The following is a 27,780-nucleotide window of genomic DNA, read 5'->3' as shown; positions in this document are numbered from 1 at the left end:
TAAGTATGTGGTGTAGCATTCCATGTTCAGCTTTGACATTTATTTTCTCATATAAACCCTTTTTACACATGAAACACAATCTCGCTTTTGAAGTCTTAACTGCACGATCTTTGAAACGTGTATTTATATTTTCTTCAGTGTGTTCCTGTCGTGTGTGTGTCCTAAACAAACCAAAAGAAAACTTTCCAAATCTATTCATTCTCGAATTTGAGCAAGAGGACTCAGTTAGATACTATCACTGCATTCATTTGTGGTTGCCTTTGTCATATTTACTTATGATTGATGATACATCTCTTTTGCTTTTTAGAGTCCCCTGAGAAGCCATCTGCCTTCAAGGTATTTAGTTTTATGATTTCATTTTGAATGACTTATTAACTATGTATTTTGTGAAGTATACATTCTTTATTTATACATTTTGCTTCCAACCCCATTTAGCCTGCCATTGAAATGCAAAAGTCTGTTCCAAATAAAGCCTTCGAGTTGAAGAATGAACAAATATTGAGAGCAGGTAAAATTTTCAATTTAACTATGCAAAGACAGATATTTCAATATTGGACATTTTGATGGTCTTTGTATCCCCAGTGCTTTATATTTTTCAACTTTGATGAAAAGATTTGATCTAGATAATGCCAATACTGGTATTGATGTTTGAAAACCTGGTATTACAAGAACAGTAATTTTCAATATTTTTTTTAAAAATGTAGCCTTAATCTCAGGTGTTTCTACTTTTGTATCCCGAAACTGTAATGTTTTCTATTTTGAACTTCCGTATTTCTTAAAGATTCAAGAAGGCGAATGTTGAAACTCCAATTTCTTTTTTTAGTTCTTCGAAGCTTGATTTAAATTCCACGGTTTACTTCGGGGATCGCATCTTTTACTGATATAACACTTGTGTTTTAACATGAATTACCTCGTTTCCGTTGTTGTCACTTTGAGAATCCTAAGAAAATCAGTAACTCGGATTAGTGAACTCTGTGTTTGCGTGTGTATGTCTGCGTGTGTGCCTGTGTGTGCCTGTGTATGTGTGTGGTAACTTTACCTTGTAAAGATGAGGAAAGGAATTATTCATTTCATTTGATAAACACACTTTTTCATGAAACTGTGATTCTGATGCATTTGGCTTTAGAGTCTTTTTACACCAGTACAATTTATTGCCTAGAAGTAACTAATATTCTAAACTATTTTTTTAAAACTATTCTTATGCATGTTTAAACATTTTACATCATGTGTGCATGGTCATATTTAATATGTATAATTTTTTTCAACTTCTAATGCATACATGGTTGTACAGTGTAATGTTCGGCAACATTCTTTTTTGGTCAGCATTATAATTTTTAGAGACATCCATAAAGGACACAATTAACTGTGTTTTTAAATATTAGGCTGTTTATAAAATTCCATTATATGTCAGTACCATAGTTAATTGCCCAATTTTTATGCTGATAAGTAATAAATAAAAATGAAAACATGCAGATTTCCAAGTCTTTAAAAAGTTAGTTTTATCTGCTGATTTTTTAGTTATTAGAAATTAAAAGTAAAATATTTAAAATATTTCCTTGTGCAATCATACATTCCACCAGGATTTCGAACTGTGACCCACAGCTTATTAGAGCTATGGTGTTGCAACACGTTAGATCTCTGAAATGATCCAGGGTTCACTTCCAAGAATGAGTGAAAATGGTGACTTACCAAAGTATGATTTAAGTTTCTTGGACCTTCTGCATGAAATATGAACATTAGCTGTGCTGTGATCACAAGTTAAATTTACTTTTGAAAAGCAGCTATACAATTGGTGGATGTCAAATGATAAACGCACCCTTAATGATAAAACACGGTCTTTTAAGTTTTAGTTGTGCATGTTTGCTTTTTTCTTTAACCTGATTCAAATAGTTGTAATTTGTAGTTTGTGCTGATAAAGAAAACTGAACGTTATTTTGGTATAAATTCATTTTCTGTGTCATGTTCCTGAGAACTCCTCAAGTCTTGTGTGGGCCTTGATTTATCCTTATCCTACAACATGTGGGAACCTTGGATTACTTAAGGCAATTATTTTTTCCTATACATTTCTAATGCTTCTCCAAGGTGTCACAAGCAGACTCTGAAGATATTGTTGCATTAGGGAAGAAGTATGTCATTGTAATTGAAGCAGTTCTTAATTTATATGCAGTAAAAGTTTTTTAAGCTTATCTTCCTAAAACATATACACACCCAAAACACACCCAATACACTGTCATAGCATATTGAAATGTAAAAGGGTTGGACATATAGTTGACTGACATCAAAACGTTAATACTCCTAAAAAATCTTATTCATTGATAAATCATCTTTTTTGAAGAATTGTGTAATAGAGATTGCTGAGTCAATCAAACTAAGTAATACTACCAAATAAAAATTTACAAAGAAATGAGAGATGATAGGTAATTAAAGTTTTCTGAATGAACAGAGAATATAGGACATACTGTGTTTCACAGAAGAGGATATGACTGCTTTGAGAAGAAATAATTCATACAAGTTAGTCAGATTTCTATTCTTCTGCATTCTAATGAAATAATGTTAATTTTCAGATTTTTTAGATTTCAATTCTAATGTAGTGACTATAGAAGTAGTCATTGTAATCAACAAAAAGAATATACAGACTACAGAGGAAAAACCACAGATTCATGAATGAAAGTAGATTTGTATATGTGTTTAAAATTTATAGTAGAGAAATGTTCTCATGAATGTATCTGTGATTAACCTTTTATAGATCAGATGTTCCCATCAGAATACAAACAAAAGGACAAAGAAGAAAATTCTTGGGATTCTGAGGTACTATGTGTTATTGATTTTTTTAATGTTAGTATTGCATGATGTGAAAACATAAAATCAGATGCCTAGACTTTATTTTCTCACCTCTGCATATGTCACCCCCAAATTATTTTTGATATTTTTCAGAATATGCTTAACAGAGAATCTATGTGCTAAGTAGATTACTGCTTCATAGTGAAATTCTATGAATTTGTAGGATTAATTTAAGCAGTCAATGTGGTATAGTGTAAAAAATAAGGCTTAGAATTCACTAGAAATTCACATGGGATCTGAAGTACGTTTGTCTAAAAGCAAAAGAATTACACTGAGTCCAGCTATGGGCAAATATATGATTCTGCCTTATATCTGGATGTACAATAGTTCTACTTTGATTCGTAGAAAGACAGTTTGAACTGCAATATTGTAAAAGTTGGGACCTGAAAAGTTAATGCCCGGGACTTGAACATATTGACGTGTATTTATTATTCAGTATAGATCTGAGGGAACATTTCAGGAGAAAGAAAAGCACGAGGAATAGGAAACCTTGTGGGACTATAATAACAAGAGTATTGGTTGAGTAGTCTTTTGAAATATATAAATTATATTTTCACAAATAGAACTCCGTGAGTCCCTTTATGGCAGTCAAGCTGCAGCAGCATGAGCATCAAATAATAGTGATGTATTTTAAGGTCACAACTGTGGAAAGACATAGAAAGTATCTGACCTCTTAGAAACAAGCAGCTGCTGCCTGGTGGTAACAGCAAAGGGTGGAAGTCAATAGGTAGATTTTATCTGATATTTTATTAGAGAAAAAGACTTTAATACTTGTTTGCTTTCATTTAGACTAAATGACATAATTTTTTTCTTCCTGCATTTACATTCTATTCAAGCACTTTTTCTATCACCATAAATTTTGTCAAAAACATGTTGCTTATTTTAAGCCCTTGTTTACCAAAATAAAGGAGCTTTTTCAACATTCTGTGCATACAGTATATGAGAGACTCTAAAAGTTCTCTTCATGACAAGCATCATTTTTAACATTAAACAATTCTATGATCATGCATATTTTAAATGTTTAATGCCGCATCTGTTATGGCAAGTAGCAAGAGTATTGTATTTTGTTTGAAATGTCATATTTATTTTTGATGAGGACTACAACATAAGTTAGATATTTTTAAGAGAGATACCTTTTGAAATATGCACGACTGAATTTTTTCGTGTATGTGATTTGTTTTTCCTGCTCAGTAACCAAGTTAATGCTTACATGAACATAAAGATAAGCTTGATGTAGAGAGGGTTATGTGAGGTTTTCTATCAAAATGTTTTGGTTTTCTATACGTGTCAGCTCTTAAGTTGAATCGCTTGCAAAATAGGACATTGTGTTTTTAAAAAAATTTAATTAGGAAATTTTGATATTCTTCATTACGAGGATTTGTCCATTGAAATTGTTTGTTGATATTACTTTTAACAGAGTCTCCGTGAGACTGTTTCACAGAAGGATGTGTATTTACCCAAGGCTACACATCAAAAAGAAATCGATAAAATAAGTGGAAAATTAGAAGGTAAGACCCACCTTTTATTTAAAAGGTCATTTGACCAAGTATTTCTCTAAACTGATGAGGAAGGATATCCTCTAATAGCTGAAGAAAATTACCTCCTAAATGCAAAGCATGGAAAAAAAGAGAAGTGAAATGGTGATAAGTTATATGTCTCATCAGATGTTGGCAACAGACTGTATTGAGAGTGCTGAGAAGGAGCTGAATTATGAGTTTGAATTCAAGATATTCCAAGACCTGAGGAAAATGAGAAAATAATAAAGAAGAAAGTAGTAAAAGAGGAAATGAAGACTGAGAAAGACAGAGCATACAGAGAGTACATGAAGGAACAAGAAGCAGGTTTATATAAAGGAGGATGATAAAATGAAATAATTCTTTAGGAAAAGATTGGGTATGGTTAGAAATTTGGGAAGAATACAAAGTGACCTTCTAGTACCAAAATTTACCAGAGAATTACAGCAAAAGTATTCTGACTCTTAATGTCTTTCTCACTGGTGGGAAGCCATTAGGGATGGAAGCACCTGACCATGGAGAGCTGTGTTCTATTTGCCATAGGTGAGAATAAACATATATGCATGGCCACACATGTATATAACTTGTCATATACATGCCTTGTAGACCAGAAATTTTCATAGAAAATCAGCTGAAAACCTTGTGAACAATTCGCACTGTGATTCAGCTGACTTGGGATTCTACATTTTTAATAAGTTCTCAGGTGACGCTGATGCTGGTGGTCTCTGGACCTTGCTCTGAGTAGCTGAGGAGAGGCCTTTTGTGGGAAAAATGTGGAAGAACAGCAATTGAATAGAAGGTCAGAATGGAAAAGGGTCAGGAGAAAGCATTATATTACTTTTATTTTTGAGTATGTTTTTAGCCAGGGGAGAAGAAGAAAGTGGCAATGCAATAGAAACTATAGATGGAAGTAAAGCAGTCCTCAGCAAATGTGAAAGAACAGAAATTATAACAAACTGTCTCTCAGATCACAGTGCAGTCAAACTAGAACTCAGGATTAAGAAACTCATTCAAAACCACTTAACTACATGGAAACTGAACAACCTGCTCCTGAATGACTACTGGGTACATAACAAAATTAAGGCAGAAATAAAGATGTTCTTTGAAACCAATGAGAACAAAGGCACAACATACCAGAATCTCTAGGACACATTTAAAGCAGTGTGTAGAAGGAAATTTATAGCACTAAATGCCCACAAGAGAAAGCAGACAAGATCTAAAATTGATACACTAACATCACAATTAAAAGAACTAGAGAAGCAAGAGCAAACACATTCAAAAGCTAGCAGAAGGCAAGAAATAACTAAGATCAGAGCAGAACTGAAGGAGATAGAGACACAAAAAATCCTTCAAAAAAATCAATGAATCCAGGAGCTGGTTTTTTGAAAAGATTAACAAATATGATAGACTGCTAGCAAGACTAATAAAGAAGAAAAGAGAGACGAATCAAATAGACTCAATAAAAAATGATAAAGGGGATATCACCACTGATCCCACAGAAATACAAACTACCATCAGAGAATACTATAAACACCTCTATGCAAATAAACTAGAAAATCTAGAAGAAATGGATAAATTCCTGGACACCTACACCCTCCCAAGACTAAACCAGGAAGAAGGAGAATCCCTGAATAGACCAATAACAGGCTCTGAAATTGAGGCAATAATTAATAGCCTACCAACCAAAAAATGTCTAGGACCGGACAGATTCACAGCCAAATTCTACCAGAGGTACAAGGAGGAGCTGATACCATTCATTCTGAAATGATTCCAATCAATAGAAAAAGAGGGAATCCTCCCTCATTTTATGAGGCCAGCATCATCCTGATACCAAGCCTGGCAGAGACACAACAAAAAAACAGAATTTTAGACCAGTATCCCTGATGAACATCGATGCAAAAATCCTCAATAAAATACTGACAAACCGAATCCAGCAGCACATCAAAAAGCTTATCCACCATGATCAAGTGGGCTTCATCCCTGGGATGCAAGGCTGGTTCAAGATACACAAATCAATAAACATAATTCATCATATAAACAGAACCAAAAACAAAAATCACATGATTATCTCAATAGATGCAGAAAAGGCCTTTGACAAAATTCAACAGCACTTCATGCTAAAAGCTCTCAATAAACTAGGTATTGATGGGACGTATCTCAAAATAACAAGATCAATTTATGACAAACCCACAGCCAATATCACACTGAATGGGCAAAAACTGGAAGCATTCCCTTTGAAAACTGGCACAAGACAGGGATGCCCTCTCTCACCACTCCTATTCAACATAGTGTTGGAAGTTCTGGCCAGGGCAATCAGGCAGGAGAAAGAAATGAAGGGTATACAGCTAGGAAAAGAGGAAGTCAAATTGTCCCTGTTTGCAGATGACATGATTGTATATTTAGAAAACCCCAATGTCTCAGCCCCAAATGTTCTTAAGCTGATGTAAGCAGCTTCAGCAAAGTCTCAGGATACAAAATCAATGTAAAAAAATCACAAGCATTCTTATACACCAATAACAGACAAACAGAGACCAAATCGTGAGTGAACTCCCATTCACAATTGCTTCAAAGAGAATAAAATACCTAGGAATCCAACTTACAAGGGATGTGAAGGACCTCTTCAAGGAGAACTACAAACCACTGCTCAACGAAATAAAAGAGGACACAAACAAATGGAAGAACATTCCATGCTCATGGATAGGAAGAATCAATATCGTGAAAATGGCCATACTGCCCAAGGTAATTTATAGATTCAGTGCCATCCCCATCAAGCTACCAATGACTTTCTTCACAGAATTGGAAAAAAACTACTTTAAAGTTCATATGGAACCAAAAAAGAGCCTGCATTGCCAAGACAATCCTAAGCAAGAAGAACAAAGCTGGAGGGATCACGCTATCTGACTTCAAACTATACTACAAGGCTACAGTAACCAAAACAGCATGGTCTTGGTACCAAAACAGAGATCTAGACCAATGGAACAGAACCACACAACTACAACCATCTGATCTTTGATGAACCAGACAAAAACAAGAAATGGGGAAAGGATTCCCTATTTAATAAATGGTGCTGGGAAAACTGACTAGCTATATGTGGAAAGCTGAAACTGGATCCCTTCCTTAAACCTATACAAAAATTAATTCAAGATGGATTAAAGACTTAAATGTTAGACCTAAAACCATAAAAACCCTAGAAGAAAACCTAGGCAATACCATTCAGGACATAGGCGTGGGCAAAGACTTCATGACTAAAACACCAAAAGCAATGGCAACAAAAGCCAAAATTGACAAATGAGATCTAATTAAACTGAAGTGCTTCTGCACAGCAAAAGAAACTACCATCAGAGTGAACAGGCAACCTTTTTGCAATCTACCCATCTGACAAAGGGCTAATATCCAGAATCTACAAAAACTTAAACAAGTTTACAAGAAAAAATCAAACACCCCATCAAAAGTGGGCAAAGGATATGAACAGACAGTTCTCAAAAGAATATATTTATGCAGACAACAGACACATGAAAAAATCATCATCATCACCTGTCATCAGAGAAATGCAAATCAAAACCACAATGAGATATCATCTCACGCCAGTTAGAATGGCGATCATTAAAAAGTCAGGAAACAACACGTGCGGGAGAGGATGTGGAGAAATAGGAACGCTTTTACACTGTTGGTGGGAGTGTAAACTAGTTCAACCATTGTGGAAGACAGTGTGGTGATTCCTGAAGGATCTAGAACTAGAAATACCATTTGACCCAGGGATCCCATTACTGGTTATATACCCAAAGGATTATAAAGCATGCTACTATAAAGACACATGCACACATATGTTTATTGAAGCACTCTTCACAATAGCAAAGACTTGGAACTAACCCAAATATCCATCAATGATAGTGGTTTTGTGTGACTTAAATCCTTCTTAATCCTTTTATTAAGATATGATCTAGAATATAGTCTTTGAGTACTTCTGAAGAATGATGTTAAGTCTATCACATTCTTGCTGATTTTCTGCCTCTTATTTTACCACTTGAGTAAGGGGTTTAGAAATTTTAGACTATACTTGGGCATTTGTCCATTTCTTTTGCAGTTCTATCTATTTTTGTATCATGTATTTTGAAGCTTTTATGTTATTATGCACATAAATATTTAGGTCTGTTATGTTTTCTTGATTAAGTGAACCCTTTGTCACTACAAAATGACTTTGTTTATTGCTGGTAATATTTTTGCTATGAAATGTACTTTGGTATTAATACAACCACCCTTCCTCAGTCTTCTTTTGTGAAGTGTTAGTGTGGTATATCTTGTTTCATCTTTCACCAATTTTTGTCTTTATATTTAAAGTTTATTTCTTATAGGCATTATACAGGTAGATCTTACTTTTATATCCATTCTGACAATCTGCCTTTGAGCAGAGATTTTTAGACCACTTTAATTTATAATGTAATTATTGATATGATGAAAGTTTTCTGTCATCATGCTGTTAGATTTCTTAGTCCCAGATCTTCTTTGCTTTGCTTATGTTCTTTTTCTGCTTCCTTCAGACTAGTTTAGTAACTTTTATGATTTAGTTTTATATGTATATATATATAGGTATAACTTTTTTAGTTATTGATCTAGTTTTATATTTCTTTATGATTTAGTCATATCTTTTTGTGGTATAAGTTTATTTGGTTATTAGGTATAACTCTTTGCTTTGCTGTCTTAGTGGTTTTTTTAGGATTTATAGTGTATGGATTTACCTCATCACAACCCACCTTCAAGTAATATTATATCATATCATAGATGGTATAAGAAATTACAATTGTGTATTTTCATTTCTTCACTTCCAGCCAGATCCCAGCCTGGATCTGTGGATTGTAGCTTTCATTAAGTTTAGAATATATTTAGCCAATTTTTCCTCAGATGCTTTTTTCTGTCTCTCCTCCTACCTGTTTGGGGACTTATATATTACCTGCTGGGAGTTTGCTCATAGTTCTCTAGTGTCTCAAATTTGTGAATCTTTTCTTTCCTGATGGCAAATCAATCTATGCTCATATCTACTCAGTGTAGCTTTCATCTCCGGCATTGTAACTTGTATCTCTACAAGTGCAATTTAGTTTTTATAAGTATCTTCTATTGCTCTACTTATCTTTTTGATTTTTATTGTAGAATAGAGTTGAGTTACTTAAAAACAGCTTGATCCTTTTCATTTTTGCTCTTTATGGTATGAGCTAACTCCCCACACCTGAGAGTCAAGGCCTTTCTGACTATTCATTTTCCTGTGAAGTCTGAGTCTTCCAGGTAAATCTATAAAAATAGACACTCTTCTTGCCACTATGTGAGCACCAGGTGTGATTTTCTCAAATTTTATAAGTCCCCCATGACCCGGCTTGGTCTTAGGTAGTTTTCTGACTCACATGCAATCTTTATTATTTTGCTAAATAGTGGGAGGGCTTTCCAGGGGATTCTTGCTGTTGCTTCTGTATCTTTCTCTCCTCCTCAGTGTTTTGTTCTGTAATGTCTGTCTGCTTTGGTTTTACCAGACTCTAAGCTTCATCACTGTAACCAAGAGAGTCTGGTAGGTTCTAACTCAGTTTTTTTCTTCCTGTGTCATGTCTTGGAATCTCTGTCAAGGCAGGAAGCTGAAACATTCATAAGGTTTGCTTTCCATTTTTTTTTCTGTTTTTTAAGGATTATCATCTTCTTTGCCTAATGTCCACTGTCTAAAACAATTGTTTAATGTATTTTGTGTGTTTTCTTTTTAGTTATTTTTGCTAAGAAGAAAAATCAATACCCATTGTTCTCTCTTGGCTGGAGGCAGACTACACTAGAGCTTCAGCACATGTCACACACTGGCTAAAATGCTTTTCTTCCCCCTTGGCTCAACTGCTTCCTTTTCAGTCTTTATTCCACAGTGTAGCCATACATTCCTCAGGGGAATTTTCTGTGGGCCTAGTATATATCTTATTCTTAGAAATCTGTTTTCTTACATTATCTATCTGAATTTATAATTGTCACTTTTCTGGGGCTTTGCTTTTCAGTATATTTTAAGCTAAACAAGAGCAGAGTTTTTTTTTTTTTTCTGTTTAATCTGCAGAGCTTAGTATAATGCCTTCCACATGGTAGGCAATCAATATATATTTGTTCAGTGTATAAGTGATTGTTAAAATTTGCAGCCCTTTATATCCCAAAAGTACTAATATATTTTATTTCTATCTCCTCCTTGAGACAGATTCAACTAGCCTATCAAAAATCTTGGATGCAGTTCATTCTGGTAAAAGAGCAAGGGAACTTGCTTACAGCAAAATGGAACAAATGAAAAGAAGTGTACTAAAAAAACAACTGTCAGAAGCAAAAGAAATAAAATCACAGTTAGAGAACCAAAAAGTTAAATGGGAACAAGAGCTCTGCAGTGGGAGGTGTGATATCCTAGTTTTATATAAATATTTCAACTATTTATACTAAAACTATGTAATATACTTTTTGTAATAGCTGACTTACCTTCTTAGGTTTAACTGGAGAAAAAAATGTCTGTCTTGTAGAGTGTCAAATTCTTTTAAATAATACAAGTTCTTAAATGTGAATACTTCTGCTGATAATTAAATGCATATTTATTTAAATCACAATTTTAATGGCTATATAGAAGGCCATTATTTGGAAATCCCATTACTTACTTAACAAATTAATTTTTTTGACTTTTAACTTTCTGTATTATAAGTGCTGCAAGGCATAACTGCATGTAAAACTTTTTCTACTTTTCTAATTATTGACTTGAAATAAATTCTTCAATATGAAAATATTTGGTTAAGTTATAGGAAGTTTTTAATAAGTTATTTGTTCGTTACTTCTAAATTGTTCCCAAGAAAATGTATATTCATTACAGTTCAACAAAGAGAGTGTGAAATGGCCATTCTTCTTTCCCCAAGAATCGATTTCTTTTAATTATACACTTTTAATCTTAATGTGCATGGAATATAAACAAAATATAGAATAATTTATTAGTTTATTGAACATCTCTTGCTCTCCTACATAAAATCAATTCAGAGTTCTATGTTAAAAATGCATATTATTTTTATTCTTTAATTAAATATTATATTCTGTCTTGTTCTAAAAGAGATTTAAAATTTGTTGATAAAATATATAACAATCAACAAGATACATTCAAAGTATTACTCAAAAAAGAAACAAAAGGTATATGGGATAACAGATGTTAGACTCTTTAACCTAATGTGAGATTTTAATATTAAAATTATTTTTAGGGATACTTGCCATATTTTATAAGTATGAATATTTATGTCTAATAGATCTTTAAACTTGTTCATAAAAAGTAATCAGTTAACTTTAACCAGTCACTTTAATCAGTTAACTCTAAATAATCTGTCCTCATTGAGGAGTAACTTTGACTGTGTGAGATTTTAAAAAAATAATTTTCAACTTATACATTTACTGGATAGCTTCCAATATTCTCTTCCATAACAGTCGTTGCAGTTACTAGTAACAGAAACTTTCTAACTCGAAGATGTTCTTTTCTCACTATTTTTCAAGTATGTATGTCATTTGGAAGAGGTTGGAGTAATAAATGAGAACTAGAAAGAAAAAAATTCAAGAATATAGGAATTTTATTGGAATAATAAACCAATATAGGAAGAAATAGATCTCAAAAGGAATTCTATTTTCTAACAAAATGAATTTTAAGATAAGTATGTTTAATGGCAGATTGACTTTAAACCAAGAAGAAGAGAAGAGAAGAAATGCCGATATATTAAATGAAAAAATTAGGGAAGAATTAGGAAGAATCGAAGAGCAGCATAGGAAAGAGTTAGAAGTAAAACAACAACTTGAAGAGGCTCTCAGAATACAAGATATGGAATTGAAGAGTGTGAGAAGTAATTCAAATCAGGTAAATCAATGTCTGATAAAAATTTTATACTTCTAACTTTATTTCATCAATATTACTTTTAATATCCCTTTGATTTAGTATGTATTATTCAGGTCTAAATCAAACAAAAATGTTATCTTAAAATTAACTATCACATTTGTAGCTACAGTTATTTATTATAAGTTACGACATCCAAGTAGTATCTTATTTCAGTACAAAGAGCTTTTGAAAACAATGATAATCCCTACCATATAGTTAGTGATAATTTATTGGTAAGTAGTTTGTTCCTAGCAACATAGTTTAGTGTGTTTTTCCTAGTTAACATTTACTACTGACACAAACATTATCAAGAGGAAGCAAAAGTTATTGCCATAGTAAATAAGCTCATGGTTTTTTGTGTAGGGCTCTCTAGATTTTATCTTCTTTCTTTTGTTTTGAAATAGAAGATTTCTTTTATATTTACATATTTACCCAAACTGAGATTTGGTGAAGTCCTGGATGTAGACCCAGAAGACTGGGAGAAAATCCTACAACTTGTTTATATTTTTAATCTTTTCCTTTCAGAATTGTGATAACTAAAAGTGCTTGTTACAGTGTCTCAACTTATCAAACATTTATAAATATAATTCTTAAAATTAACTGTATTTTTTAGAAAGATAGAATATCTAGAGAATATTCTCAGGAAAAAGGAACTGAAAGAGCTTTGGGAAATTTTATCTGTCTAAATATATGCAGCACTAAGATTCTTAGTATATGTTAGACATCAGAGTGTAAACCCAATTTTCGTATGTAGTCAAATTGATTAATCTTTTATTTTATGCTTTTGAGCTTGTTGTAATTCAAGGAAAGTTTCTTTTTCAATTCCAAGGTTCTTAAAAACTCTCTAGTCATTTCTTTTGTACTTTCATGAATTCATTGTCTTCAAATAAATGTTTGAACTTTGGGGAATTTATGCTCTATAGAATTTGAAGTTTTGATTCAATGGTTCTTCAACTGATACCTACTTATAAAAACCCTTTCATTGTATAAATGTACAAGTTATTCTTTAGTTTCAGAGGAACCATGATATGCCATTTTATTGAGTGCTAGCTAAAAGTTTATTTTGTTTTATTTAGGTTTCTCACCCTCATAAAAATGAAAATGATCTCTTACATGAAAATTCCATGTTGAAAAAGGAAATTGCCATGCTAAAACTGGAAATAGCCACACTGAAACACCAATACCAGGAAAAGGAAAATAAATACTTTGAGGACATTAAGATTTTAAAAGAAAGGAATGCTGAACTTCAGATGACCCTAAAACTGAAAGAGGAAACATTAACTAAAAGGGCATCTCAATATAGTGGGCAGCTTAAAGTTCTGATAGCTGAGAACACAATGCTCACTTCTAAATTGAAGGAAAAACAAGACGAAGAAATACTAGACACAGAAATTGAATCATACCATCCTAGACTGGCTTCTGCTGTACAAGACCATGATCAAATTGTGACATCAAGAAAAAGCCAAGAACTTGCTTTCCACATTGCAGGAGATGCTTGTTTGCAAGGAAGAATGAATGTTGATGTGAATAATACAATATATAACAATGAGGTGCTCCATCAACCACTTTCTGAAACTCAAAGGGAATCCAAAAGCCTAAAAATTATCAATTATGCAGGAGATGCTCTAAGAGAAAATACATTGGTTTCAGAACATGCACAAAGAGACCAATGTGAAACACAGTGTCAGGTGAAGAAAGCTGAACACATGTATCAAAACGAGCAAGATAATGTGAACAAACACACTGAACAGCAGGAGTCTGTAGAGCAGAAATTATTTCAACTACAAAGCAAAAATATGTGGCTTCGACAGCGATTAGTTCATGCACATAAGAAAGCTGATAAAAAAAGCAAGATAACAATTAATATTCAGTTTCTTGAGAGGAAAATGCAACATCATCTCCTAAAAGAGAAAAATGAGGAGGTATTTAATTATGTTAACCATTTAAAAGACCGTATATATCAATATGAAAAAGAGAAAGCAGAAAGAGAAGTAAGTATCAAAAAATATAAATACTTGTCAAACTTCCTGAAAGAAAATTTAAAGTTATATTTGGCCTTGGCTAAATGCTGAATCTAGTTGAATATATATATAAATAGATGATAAATGCACTTACTATATCAGCTTAGAAACATGCCTCATTTCCACCAAATGAAAGTTAAAGCCGAAAGACGTTTTACTTTGAGTAAAGACATTGTGTCACTGATGAAATTTTAAGAGTTTAAGATTTTTAATAGATTAACATTAATGACATTGGCTTTTACTGTTAAAATAAAGGTTTTAATGTCTCTTTGTGGCCACATTTTATGACCACAATGAAGCAGATGAATGGGAATGCCCGTATCAGCAGTTCGTATTTTGAAATTAAGATTCAATTTAGCAATTTACTTTGACTGTTAATTCTAAATTTTCCAGAGGAACCGAAGTGTATTTGAAGTATATTTTGAAGTGTACATTTCTGCGTCTTGTAATAATACTTTTTTTCAGTAGCTTTTTATGTATTTTAGTTGATAGAATTTTATTTTCATTTATGTCAATTTGACTTAAATCTGAACATATTTGAATCTCAAATTATGTATTGTTATAACCTCTCAATTTTTTAAAGGCATCTGCGTTTTATTAAATAATACCTAGGACAAATGTAGTGAATTTTAGCAATATCAAATTTGATTTAATCACCCCACTTGTATTTGTAATTTATTTTGAGTATTGTTACAAATAATTTGCTCATAATTTCTATTTCAAGGCTCAAAGATTATCATGTCCCAGAGAAAGATCATTGTAGCTCTCTGTGATTTATTAGCTTTGCATTGGGTCCCCATTTTACAATTCATGAGGGGTGGCAGGGTTCATGTATAGTACAAAAGAAGTGAGTAGAGAAGAGAAACACAGCAGCTGAGGTCAGGAGGGATGAGGACACCAGGTTACCTAGGGCCTCTAAAGCCTTTGAAATAAAAATACTTTTATTCTGAGATAGAAATCTATTGGAAAAATTTCAGCAGGTGATTGAATATGTGAGGAACTTTGATGTTGATTTGTGCTTCTAATACAGAAGAAGGAAAGCATTCCACTGTGTAGAATTTACCACCACTAGTCCTTCCCACATTTTTTTTTTTTTTTGAGACTTCAGTAGGCTGTGAAGCATTACAGGTTAATTAGGGGACAAATGACTAGAGGGATGAATCTGGTGTCTAGTAAGAGAGTACCAGTTTGGCAGGAGGATAACATCTTCTTGTCTCCTTAAGCGGATTCAGTAATAAGTAGCAATGTGTACAAATGAAGAAAATAAGCTGAATCAGTATATTTGGGGATATTTTTGAAACTAAATATTGTTAATTTGATAAGGTGATTTACAAAATCAATAACAAACATGTCTTGTCAGGTCATTGTGAGAAAACTTCAAAAAAACTTGGCTGATCTCAATAAACAGTGTGTGTCTGAGGCTTCACTAGAGGTTACATCACGTTATCACATTAATCTCAAAGATGAGATACAAGATTTAATGAAGAAATGATTTCAAATCAAAAGTCAAGTATGTATTAAATGTAACATGCCAACAGTGAATCTATAGCTGGTTAAATAATATATATTGTTTTATGATACTAATTTTCATGGGAAGACTTCTTTCATATGTCATTATAATTAGTTTTATTACAATTTTATTATCTTTATAATGTGCTTATTTTACTTTATTTTATTATTATACTTTAGGTTTTAGGGTACATGTGCACGATGCGCAGGTTTATTACATATGTATCCATGTACCGTGTTGGTTTGCTGCACCCATTAACTCATCATTTAGCATCAGGTATATCTCCTAATGCTGTCCCTTTCCCCTTCCCCCACCCCACAACAGTCCCTGGAGTGTGGTGTTCCCCTTCCTGTGTCCATGAGTTCTCATTGTTCAATTCCCACCTATGAGTGAGAACATGTGGTGTTTGGTTTTCTGTCCTTGTGATCGTTTACTGAGAATGATGTTTTCCACTTTCATCCATGTCCCTACAAAGGACATGAACTCATCATTTTTTATGGCTGCATAGTATTCCATGGTGTATATGTGCCAGATTTTCTTAATCCAGTCTATTGTTGTTGCACATTTGAGTTGGTTCCAAGTCAAATGTGAATAGTGAATAGTGCCAAGTGAATAGTGCCACAGTAAACATACGTGTGCATGTGTCTTTATAGCAGCATGATTTATAGTCCTTTGGGTATATACCCAGTAATGGGATGGCTGGGTCAAATGGTATTTCTAGTTCTAGATCCCTGAGGAATCGCCACACTGACTTCCACAATGGTTGAACTAGTTTACAGTCCCACCAACAGCGTAAAAATGTTCCTATTTCTCCACATCCTCTCCAGCATCTGTTGTTTCCTGACTTTTTAATGATGGCCATTCTAACTGGTGTGAGATGGTATCTCATTGTGGTTTTGATTTGCATTTCTCTGATGATGAGCATTTTTTCATGTGTTTTTTGGCTGCATAAATGTCTTCTTTTGAGAAGTGTCTGTTCATGTCCTTCGCCCACCTTTTGATGGGGTTGTTTGTTTGTTTTTTTCTTGTAAATTTGTTTGAGTTCATTGTAGATTCTGGATATTAGTCCTTTGTCAGATGAGTAGGTTGCAAAAATGTTCTCCCATTCTGTAGGTTGCCTGTTCACTCTGATGGTAGTTTCTTTTGCTGTGCAGAAGCTCTTTAGTTTAATTAAATCCCATTTGTCAATTTTGGCTTTTGTTGCCATCGCTTTTGGTGTTTTAGACATGAAGTCCTTGCCCACACCTATGTCCTGAATGGTATTGCCTAGGGTTTTTATGGTTTTAGGTCTAACATGTAAGTCTTTAATCCATCTTGAATTAATTTTTGTATAAGGTGTAAGGAAGGGATCCAGTTTCAGCTTTCTACATATGGCTAGCCAGTTTTCCCAGCACCATTTATTAAATAGGGAATCCTTTCCCCATTTCTTGTTTTTGTCAGGTTTGTCAAAGATCAGATAGTTGTAGATATGCGGCATTATTTCGGAGGGCTCTGTTCTGTTCCATTGATCTATGTCTCTGTTGTGTTACCGGTACCATGCTGTTTTGGTTACTGTATCCTTGTAGTATAGTTTGAAGTCAGGTAGCGTGATGCCTCCAGCTTTGTTCTTTTGGCTTAGGATTGACTTGGCGATGCGGGCTCTTTTTTGGTTCCATTATTTTTTAAACTGTGGCTGTCATTCTGTAATGTTTTTCTTATAATTACATATTTTTTATCATAATATTTACCCTTAAGAAGATTAAGAATCATACATTGTTTAGCCCACAAGTTGGGAGACTATTCTTCAGATAAACAGTATTTTTCAGTGATTTATGTTGCCATGGCGAGGCAAGCCATATTTAATCAGAGAAGAATGTATAATGGAATATTCCAGAAAATTATCTTATTTCTTAGCTCCACTTTTGTGAGTGGATGCCAAGGACATTACGCTATTCTCCAAAATGCAAATGTTTAGGTTAATATACACAGTATTTGAATAGCTAGGCAATTCTTTTATTTTTTGTTTTTAATTATATTGTATAAACATAAATATTTAGATCATGTATAGTATGTACATTCAAAATAGAAAATAAAGGAAATTATCTTGATACTGCCATTGGATGTTTAAAAAGGAACTTTATTGGGATAAAATTCGCATATCATATAGTTCACACATTTAAATTGTACAACTCAATGTCTCTTAATATATTCACAAAGTTGTATAACCATCACCACAATCATTTTCAGAACATTTTCATCACCCTAAAGAGAAACTTCACATCTCTTAGTCATCACCACCATCCACGTCTATGTTTCTTCACCTTCCCCAGTCCTAGGCAGCAATCATCTAATTTTTGTTTTTATAGATTTGCCTGTTCTGAACATTTCATAGAAATGGAGTCATACAATTTGTGGTGTTTAATGAGTGGCTTCTCTTACTTAGCACAGTGTTTTTAAGTTTCATCTATTTTGTAGTACATATCAGTACTTCATTCCTATTTATTATCAAATAATATTCTATTGCATGGCTACAGCAGCTATTCATTCATCAGCTGATAGATCTTTAGGTTGCTTCTACTTGTGGCCATTATGAATAATGCTGCTATAAGCATTCACTTACAAGTTATTGTGTGGGCCTATGTTTTTATTTCTCTGCCACTGGATTTTATATTTAGTTAATTGGGCCGATTTCTTTATCTCTCTGCCTTCCTCATGCTGTTCCTCCATTTTCAGTTTTTGTTCATCTATCCTCATTCATTCAGACTTGGTGGACACATTTTCCAGTTTCATAAAGCCTCTCTGACTGTTCAGACTCTCATTGACCTTATGCTTCAGGATGTGCTTTCTAGTCGGTGCAGAAAAATTTAACTTTCAATTGTACATTGCTTTATTTTTTCATGAGACATAATCATATCTTATTATAAATTTGCCTAAGCAGGGGATAATATCTGACATACATGCTACCTGTTATTGTATAAATTGAAAATATTCTATCTTACCAGATGTTACGACACGATTAAATATACTGATTATTTTTTCAGACATTGACATAATAAAGTTTTATTTGAAATATATTTTAATCAATAAATATAAAACAGAAACCACTCTAGTAGAGGACAATTATTCTAGTCAATACTCATATTTTTTCTGACTATTGAGAAAAATTATGTCTGCATTTTAAAAGTTTCAGATTTTGAAGCTTCGGATTTTAGAACAGGGATTTTCAACCCACGGTACTGGGTCTCCTCAGTTTACAGTGGCATTACATCTTGATAAACCCATTATAAGTTGAGAATATTGAGAATGAGAAACATAGAAAACACATACACTTCATCTAAAGAAAAATGGTTAATAGAAAAAGAAAAAGAAAAAAAACTATAAAAGAATGTTTACAGAGAATGAGTGTAGTTACCTTATCCTGAAGTTAGGTGAGAATCAGAAATGTTATGGGGAACAAATGAGAGCTTTCAAAAAATTATCTTAGTTAGATCTGAATGAACAAACCTGGAATATTGTGAACTATTGATGACAATGCTTTGAGCGCATCTTTGGAAACCAAAATGTAAATACAACTATTTATTCACTTATTGTTAGCATTTAGTATTTTATGCATAAAAACTTTTTTACCAAATAAATTTTGGAAGTTTAAATTCCACAAATGATACTAATGTAAGTATAAATTATTTTGCATTGTTTTTAAAAAAGTTATGTTTCAATCTGTCATTATTGGAATAAAGTGTATAAACTGCATGTTATAAAATGGCTTACACATATATAACTCATGAACTCAAGAGAAATAACATTTTTAGGAAAGAAGAGTATCTCTAGATTTTTAATAATAATTAAATTTCTTTAAAAGACTGAAGATAGAAAAGAGAAATTAAACGTATGTATTGACTAAATGCAGTCTTGGGAGGATAATTTGGATCAAGAAATAGAGAAAAAATGAATTAGGAAAAGAAATAACTGGGTAATATTTCAATATTTTAGAACTTTAAAAATATTTATTAACTATAATTTCAATATATTTATTAAAACTAAGGTACAAGTTTGACCTATATCTGCATTTTGATAATTAAACAAATTATTCTATTTTAATGTTTTTTCAGAGTCACAGCACAAACAGAAACTTTTTTTGAATACCTAAATATCACACTTACTCTTTACTGATTTTGAAAACAATAATGACAATGCCTTTGGCATATAATGTCAACTGCTCTCTTCATTATCTACTTTGAATTTTTATTTCTGAAGATATTTTTGTTTGTATTTGGTAATCTTCCTCTTGGTAGTGTGCATATCTGCTATTCTTTAATATCTAAAAATATGTCTTTGTTATTTTTAAACATCATCAAAAATTATCTTGATTAACTTTTAGTCTCTTTTTTTTTTTAGTTTTAAAATATATTATGGATATTTACTTATTTTCTACTGATATCTCCCATGCATATGTGAGCTACATATATATATCACTAAACTTCTGTTGTTTTTGATACACACACACACATATGTGTATATATACACATATATTATATATATATAAATATGTATGTTATAATAAAAAATATGTATGACCTAAAAAAGAGTAAATGAGTAATTGTGTTTCTGCCACTCAGATTAAAAATAGAATTTTCCTCAGTGCCTTTGAAGCCCCCAACACGGCTGCTTTTCTATTTGCTGAAAACTTTAATTTGTTCTCTGATTCCAATTAATATTTTTCTCTCATTATCTTTCTCTGCATGGTTTTGGATGCCTTTCACTTTGTTAGCACTGTGCTAGCAAAGATCTTTAGATCTCTTCCTACAACAGTCGTTAAGTCTTCACATGATCTCTCTTTTCATTTCTTTTCTTCTAAAACTGCCTGTTTCATTTTCCCTCCTCAACTCAGACTGTTTTCTTTCTATTTTTCTACTTTGAATAATCTTCGTGATAATTTGTGTGTATGTGTTCTTTTCTTATACAGACTGTGGTCAAAAGGTATAAAAAATGTATTGTGTCTTTTGCAAACATTCATATATAAATATGCTTTTCCCCTTTGATGCTGATCTCTGAGTGAAAATTCATATTTAATAATAGGCTAGTGTTTTATATTAACATATTAGGTTGATGCAAAAGTAATCATGGCTCGAAAACTGTGATTACTTCTCCCCCAACCAAATACTAAAATAAATATTAATAATTTATAAAAACTCTATATATGGTTATAATATCAATCCTTTATCTGTCATATATGCTGTAAAATTTTCTTCATATTACTTACATAAAGTTAAATTTTGTTAGAATGTTTTCAAACTATGTTACATTAAAACCAAAGAGAGAGGGTCATAATTTATTGATTTATTTCTTTGTAGGTTAGAACATGTTTGTTTAAGAAATTATTAAATATTAGTCTGAAACATTTTGACTTAGTCATTGTATACATTCCTGCAGATATAAGAAGCTTTTAGAAATTACAGAAAAGAAGTTAAAGGAATGTTAAAATGGAAAGCTTAATTTCCATGGAGATTTTAAAACCAGTCTACTTGAAATGGATATTCAGATGAATAAGCTAACAGATGAAGTACTTTTTAACTAGTTTGGGGACCAAAAGAAGTACCCACATACTTTGGGGAAGTAGAAATCTGTCAGTGCTTTGAACAGTGAAAGAGATTTTTTTTTAATTTTATGGACTTGATTCTAATGGAAAGAATACATTTTTAATGTATTCTTTTTCTATAAGGCAGGCATACTGCTCATTCTATGTCTTGAACACTGGCCAATGATATAAAAGCAAGCAGTACACCATCCTATGATGACTTCAAGTCACTAGTATCAAATTGATTTTCTTGCTAACAATTTTAGTGAGATATAATTAACATGCCACGCAATTCACTCTTTGCAGTGGCTTTTAGTATTTTCACAGAATTATACAATCGTCACCACAATCTATTCTAGAATGTTTTTATCAGTCTAAAAAGAAATTCTGCATTCTTTGTCACCTACTAGTTTCCCATTCCTTGCTCAGTTCTAGGGAACCACCTATCTACTTTTTTTGTATATATTTGTCTGTTCTGGAAGCTCTATCTTGTTCAAATCACAGTACGTGGCCTTTTGTGACTGGATTCTTTCACTTAACATAACATTTTCTTTTTATACATATATATTATATATATATTTTATATACATATTATATATGATATATATTATATATCATATATATTTTATATAATATATATAAATTATATGTATATAATATATGTTATCTATATATTATATATTATATATACATTTTATATATATTATATATATTTTTTATATATATAATATATATATTATACTTTAAGTTCTAGGGTACATGTGCACAACATGCAGGTTTGTTACATATGTATACATGTGCCCTGTTGGTGTGCTGCACCCATTAACTCATCATTTACATTAGGTATATCTCCTAATGCTATCCCTCTCCCCTCCCCCCACCCCACAACAGGCCCAGGTGTGTGATGTTCCCCTTCCTGTGTCCAAGTGTTCTCATTGTTCAATTCCCACCTATGAGTGAGAACATGCGGTGTTTGGTTTTTGTCCTTGCGATAGTTTGCTGAGAATGATGGTTTCCAGCTTCATCCATGGCAAATTGGATAAAGAGTGAAGACCCATCAGTGTGCTGTATTCAGGAAACCTATCTCACGTGCAGATGCCATAGCATAACATTTTCAAGGTCCTCTGTTGTAGCAAGTATCAGCACTTAGTTTCTTCTTTTTGCTGAGTATATTTCATTGTCTAGATACATCAAACATTTCATTTACCCACTCATCAGTTGATAGATCTTTAGGTTGTTTCCATTTTGGGCTAATATTGATAGTGCTGCTATATGAACTTTTAGGTATAAGTTTTTGTGTTTGCATATGTTTTCATGTCTCTTGGGTGTATACTTATGAGTGGAATTGCTGAGTCATATGGTAGTCTATGTTTAACTTTTGGAGGAAATGCCAGTACATTTTCCAAAGCAGCTATACCATTTTTCATTAGCAGTATGAGAGTTCTAATTTCTCCACATTTTTACCAGGAAAGACTCCATCCTAGTGGTGGGAAGTGGCACCCCTCTATGGTTTTGATTTGCATTCCCTAATGACTAATAATTTTAAGGATGTTTTAATTAAAACATGTGCATCTTAGCCATGTGTATATCTTCTTTGGAGAAATGTCTCTTTCCATCCTTTGCCCATTTTCTAATTGGGCCATCTTTTTCTTTCTGAATGGTAAGTGTTCTTTATATATCCTAAATATAAGTTTTCTATCAGAAATACAGTTTTCAAATATTTTCTCCTACTCAGTTCTTGCCTTTTTACTTTACTGTTAGTATATTTTCAAGTATAGCAGTTTTAAATTCTAATGTTAATCCATATTTTGAGTTGTTATATCTAAGAGGCCACTGCCAAATGTAGTCACAAAGATTTATTCCTTTCTTTTCTTTGAAGAAACTTATAGTTTTAGCTCTTAAATTTAGCTATTTTATTTTGAGATAATTTTTAAATACAGTATTTGGTGGGACTCCAACTTTTTTCTTTTGCATATGGATATCCATTTGTCCCAGAACCACTGGTTGAAAATACTATTCTTTTCCCATGTAGTCATTTTGTTATCCTTGCTGAAAATCAATTGACCATAGATGTGCAGGTCTGTTTTTGGATTCTAAATTCTAAAACATTGATCTCTCTATTCTTATGCCAGTACCAAATCAACTTAGAACTCTTTTTCAGTCATGTTGCATAGTACCAGTTGTATATTATCATACATGATAAAAGTTCAGTATAGAGAAACATCTTTACTTTTTGTTTCTTAAAAGAGCCCATGGCCAGCTTATGCATTGCTGACTCCATGACTTGATGTGAAGTCAAGCTTACAAAGACAAGAGTCCATTCCTTTGTTTCTCTATTCAAACCTTTAGTCTCTCATTGAATGACTCTCTCTAGAGTTCCATTTCTAACAAATCTTGGTCACATCATCTGACAGTCTACTATTTCATGCATTAGGTTTTATTAACTCATTGTAATTTGTACAGTCATCTGTAGATGTTATCCATCCTGGGAAGAGAAGAGTCAGTCCAGACTGTAAGCTTTTCTTATTGGAAATGGAGCTAATTCATCATCTCGCAGTTCACAGGTAGATCCTCTTTTGACCTGGCACCTGATTCTTATGTATAACACCTGGGATGATCTTTTCTTGGTACAGTTCCTGCATTCCCAGAAATCACAATTCTCTGTAATACCTCCCTCTGCTTAAATAGATCGAGATGCACAGCTATATTTTATAGCTTCATACATATTTTTTGGAATAAATATTTTATCCTATTCAAAGAAAAAGTTTCAGAAGTGCAGCACTAAAAAATCAGGTTATGTTTAGGCAATTTATAAGAGACAAATAATAGTGAAATTAGTTGTTTGAATTTCAAAATATCAAAGCTAATTTTTTTGTATGATATGTAGAAGCATTGTGGTACAACATAAAGATTAAATGGTCTTAACTTCTTCATATAGACAAACTTGAAGTACAGTGAAGGAGAAATTGTATTTAATTTATTAACATTCAAAACCCACTACATTTATTTTACTTCTGAGATGATTAAAAATGATTCTATAATGTTCTCTTTATTTTCTCATTGAGGAAAGGAAAATGAATAGTGAATGCCAGATTGATTAATAAATACTCAATACTGCTTAGCTTTAAGATTTTACTTCCATGAAATCAGATAACATCTGATTTTGATTGTTAAACCAAATATTTTTAATTTTCCAGCTGTTGCACTTCAAAACTTGCCTCTTTGCTTCCCTGTCTTACTGATTTCCTAACTTGAGGGGAAATCCTAAAGAAGCACACTTGCCTAGTAATAAGAATTTTTAATGAAAAGGAATTTTAGGAAATCTTTCTCCTCAGTAGCTCTTATGTCTGTCTGTATTCTACTTTTCTACTGCTTCTCATTAGCATTGTTTGTCATGAATAAATTAATATCAACCTCTATTAGATTGTACTTTAAAGGTGACTAATTTCTACTGTGTAAGTTTTCTATTGTCATTTTTTAAATCAAATTTTCTTTTTATTGTTTCCTAACAATTGCGGACAATTTCGTGGGTTAAAACCACAACATTTGTTTTATTAATAAATCTGCCATTGGGGAAAAGCTCGGCCAGGACAGCTTGTCACTGTTCCTCTTAACTTTCCTGGGGACAGCTCAAAGACTGGGAAACTACAATAATCTGAAGGTTTGCTCAGCTATGTGTCTTGTTGTTAATGCTGGCCATTGCCTAGAATGTTGGCTGTGGCAGGCAGCCAGATCACCTACATTGGAGCTTCTAGGCATTCATAGATGGAACTTGCTTTGAATAAATGGAATATGGTAAGAGTTATACTATGAGATTTGCAACATTAGTTTAGAAAAGGCTCCCTATCTCAAACTGCTTGCCCTTGGTACCCCCTTCTCCTGTTTGGAGTGAGGATGGTCAGGCCACATTCTATTCATTAGCAGTTAAGTCACTAAGTTTGGCCCATGTTATTATTTTTTTAATGAGATGAATTGTTTTATATTTTTAGTTGACATGTACATACATGTTTATGGGATATAGAGAAACAGTGATATCTCCTCGATATATGTATACAATGTGTAATGCTCAAATCAAGATAACTAGTATATTCAACACCTCAAACATTTATTATTTATTTCTGTTGGGAACATTTCCAATCCTCTCTTCTAGGTTTTGGAAGTATATCATAAATTATAGTTAACTGTATTCACTCTACAATGCCACAGAACACCAGAACTCATCCTCCTATCTAGTTATTAGCTATTATCAATTTAGTAAACATTACTGATAAGTATTTCAAGCTTCAGCTTCTTTTTCACATATTTAAAATTGCTTTCTGAATCACTGACTTAAAAGGAAACAAATATACAATAATTATGCAGCTTATAATTACCTTAAAATGTACCCTTTTGATTTGTTTTCTTTTTAATTTTAATTTTTGTGGGTACACAGTAGGGTGTGTATATATATACATATATGTATATATATGTATGTATGGGTTACATGAGACATTTTAATACAGGCATCAGATGCATAATAATCACATTAGGGTAAATGGGGTATTCGTCACCTCAAGCTTTTATCCAATGTGTTACAAACAAATTAATTATACTCTTTGAGTTATTCTTAAATGTACAATTAAATTGTTTGTTACAGGACTTTTAATTTGTTTAGACACAAGCAGAAACTCAAGAAAACCTATAGCACTTAAGACAGTATGACATTGTTTCAATAAATAAGATGGAGCTGATAGTTAAAGATCTGGAATCTGAACTCTCCAAAATGAAAACTGTAGAAGACTTTAATAAAACAGAATTAGAAAAATATAAACACCTCTATTTAGAGGAATTAAAATTTAGGGATTTGTTGTCAAATGAACTAAACAAGTCAGTCAGAATATAATTATAGAAAGTAAATTAAGCTCATTAATTTGCCTTAAAAGTTTAATTTTTAGTGAGACGGGTTCACAACATCACTGGGAAGTGGAAGTTAACTGGATAATATAATTATGGAAACATGATGTTAGTAAATGAACTGACCTTCAAAGAGTTTGTCCAGGAGAGTTTATGTCTCTTCCCCATTTGTTGGTTTAATATGGCTTTTTTTCCCCTTCAGATTCACATCTAGTCAACCTGATCTATTAGCCTTTCAGCTAAGTATTTTTGAAGCATTTAATTTGACTGCAGTATTGTCATTAAATGACTTTTCAGCATGTCCCCAAATAGAAATACTAATAAGTTTAACTATTGTTTAGAGGATTAAAATTGAGACCAAAATGGTCAAGTACAATTACTACTACATTTCACTTTCTGACACTTGGTAAGTTAACTTTCTTCGATAGTGATCTTGGGTATAATCATTAGACAGCACCCTGAGAAAACACCCTGTATAGTTTTTTCATTCTTTATAAAAGCATCCTTGTGAAATGGGGAATTAATAATACAGAGATTAAGGGATGTACAATACACAAAATGGTTAAAAATAACACCTTGGTTAGCCTGAAGGTGTGTGTGGAAGACAGAAGGCACAGGCCCCACTTCCAATGCCTTGGTCACAATGTTAGTAGCTAATTGTCTTTGAAGCTGTTTTAGTTCTTTTTGATCTCCCACTCAGCTATCTTTGTCTCCCCTAGGAGTTGTTTGTCTGAATTACTTCTCAGTGTCAAATGCGTAACTGATCCCAAATAATGAGTGAAAATGTACAAGAAATGTTAAATCAAATGCCTGAAAATATCTTTGAGGGATAATTTTTAAAAATCTTTAAACTGGTTTAATAAACACATATTTATAGCTTTTTTAGTTTTAGTTTTTTAATTGTACATATTTAAGAAATATAACATGATGTTTTGATATATTTCTACATAGTGAAATAGTCATGGCGGCAAAAAAAAAAAAAAGACTTTTTGTTAGAAATCCTCCTAAAACTATATGTACTTTTTAAGAACAATTTAAAACCTATAATTGTATACACTAGGCATACTCTCACACATCTTCATTGTTAAAGCACGGTTTAGTGGGAAATGTTATTTATTCTTATAGAAGGGTTTTCTTTTTAAATTCAAGTCATTTTCTAATTATGTAGGAAAAAATAAAATACTAAGCATTTTCCTTTTGCAATCTTCACAGAACTCATGAGAGACAAGCAGAGACCAGTAAGAAACTTCTTTTGGAGAAACAACAGACCAGATCTTTATTCACAACTCATGCTAGGAGGCCAGTCCTAGCGTCACCTTATGTTGAAAATCTTACCAATAGTTTGTGTCAACAGAATACTTACTTTAGAAGAAAAATTCATGATTTCTTCCTGAAGCCTACAGACATAAAATAACAGTGTGAAGAATTACTTGTTCATGGTTAGTTATATTATCTTTCTTCCTTTGGTTTTCAGATTTCTGATGCAATTCTTGTTTTTAAGTAGGTGAAATACTGAGTTAATTGACTCATGTGTGTTAAATAATGGTCAACAT

At 32.4% G+C, this 27,780-nt stretch overlaps 1 protein-coding gene across 10 annotated transcripts in view; it reads left to right on the top strand.

Moving 5' to 3' along the window:
• LOC100598359 (ankyrin repeat domain-containing protein 30A-like) overlaps positions 1-27,531 on the top strand; it is a 97,518-nt gene extending 69,987 nt beyond the window's left edge. For 6 of the 10 annotated variants that reach the window (XM_030799238.1, XM_030799236.1, XM_030799235.1 and 3 more), the window contains 9 exons: positions 308-336; positions 436-508; positions 2,747-2,808; positions 4,259-4,349; positions 10,564-10,750; positions 12,048-12,231; positions 13,326-14,240; positions 15,631-15,780; positions 27,440-27,528. In XM_030799238.1, the coding sequence (XP_030655098.1) occupies positions 308-336; positions 436-508; positions 2,747-2,808; positions 4,259-4,349; positions 10,564-10,750; positions 12,048-12,231; positions 13,326-14,240; positions 15,631-15,762 (1,673 nt within the window). In that variant the 3' untranslated portion in view covers positions 15,763-15,780; positions 27,440-27,528. Of the gene's footprint in view, positions 1-307; positions 337-435; positions 509-2,746; positions 2,809-4,258; positions 4,350-10,563; positions 10,751-12,047; positions 12,232-13,325; positions 14,241-15,630; positions 15,781-27,439 lie in introns of all 10 variants that reach the window. The other 4 variants (XM_030799244.1, XM_030799242.1, XM_030799237.1 and 1 more) reach the window with 3 other exon arrangements.
• Positions 27,532-27,780: the final 249 nt, after the last annotated feature.

The sequence above is a fragment of the Nomascus leucogenys genome, chromosome 18, assembly GCF_006542625.1.
Source record: "Nomascus leucogenys isolate Asia chromosome 18, Asia_NLE_v1, whole genome shotgun sequence".
NCBI classification, from domain to species: domain Eukaryota; kingdom Metazoa; phylum Chordata; class Mammalia; order Primates; family Hylobatidae; genus Nomascus; species Nomascus leucogenys.
This window is presented reverse-complemented; position numbering and strand designations above follow the sequence as displayed.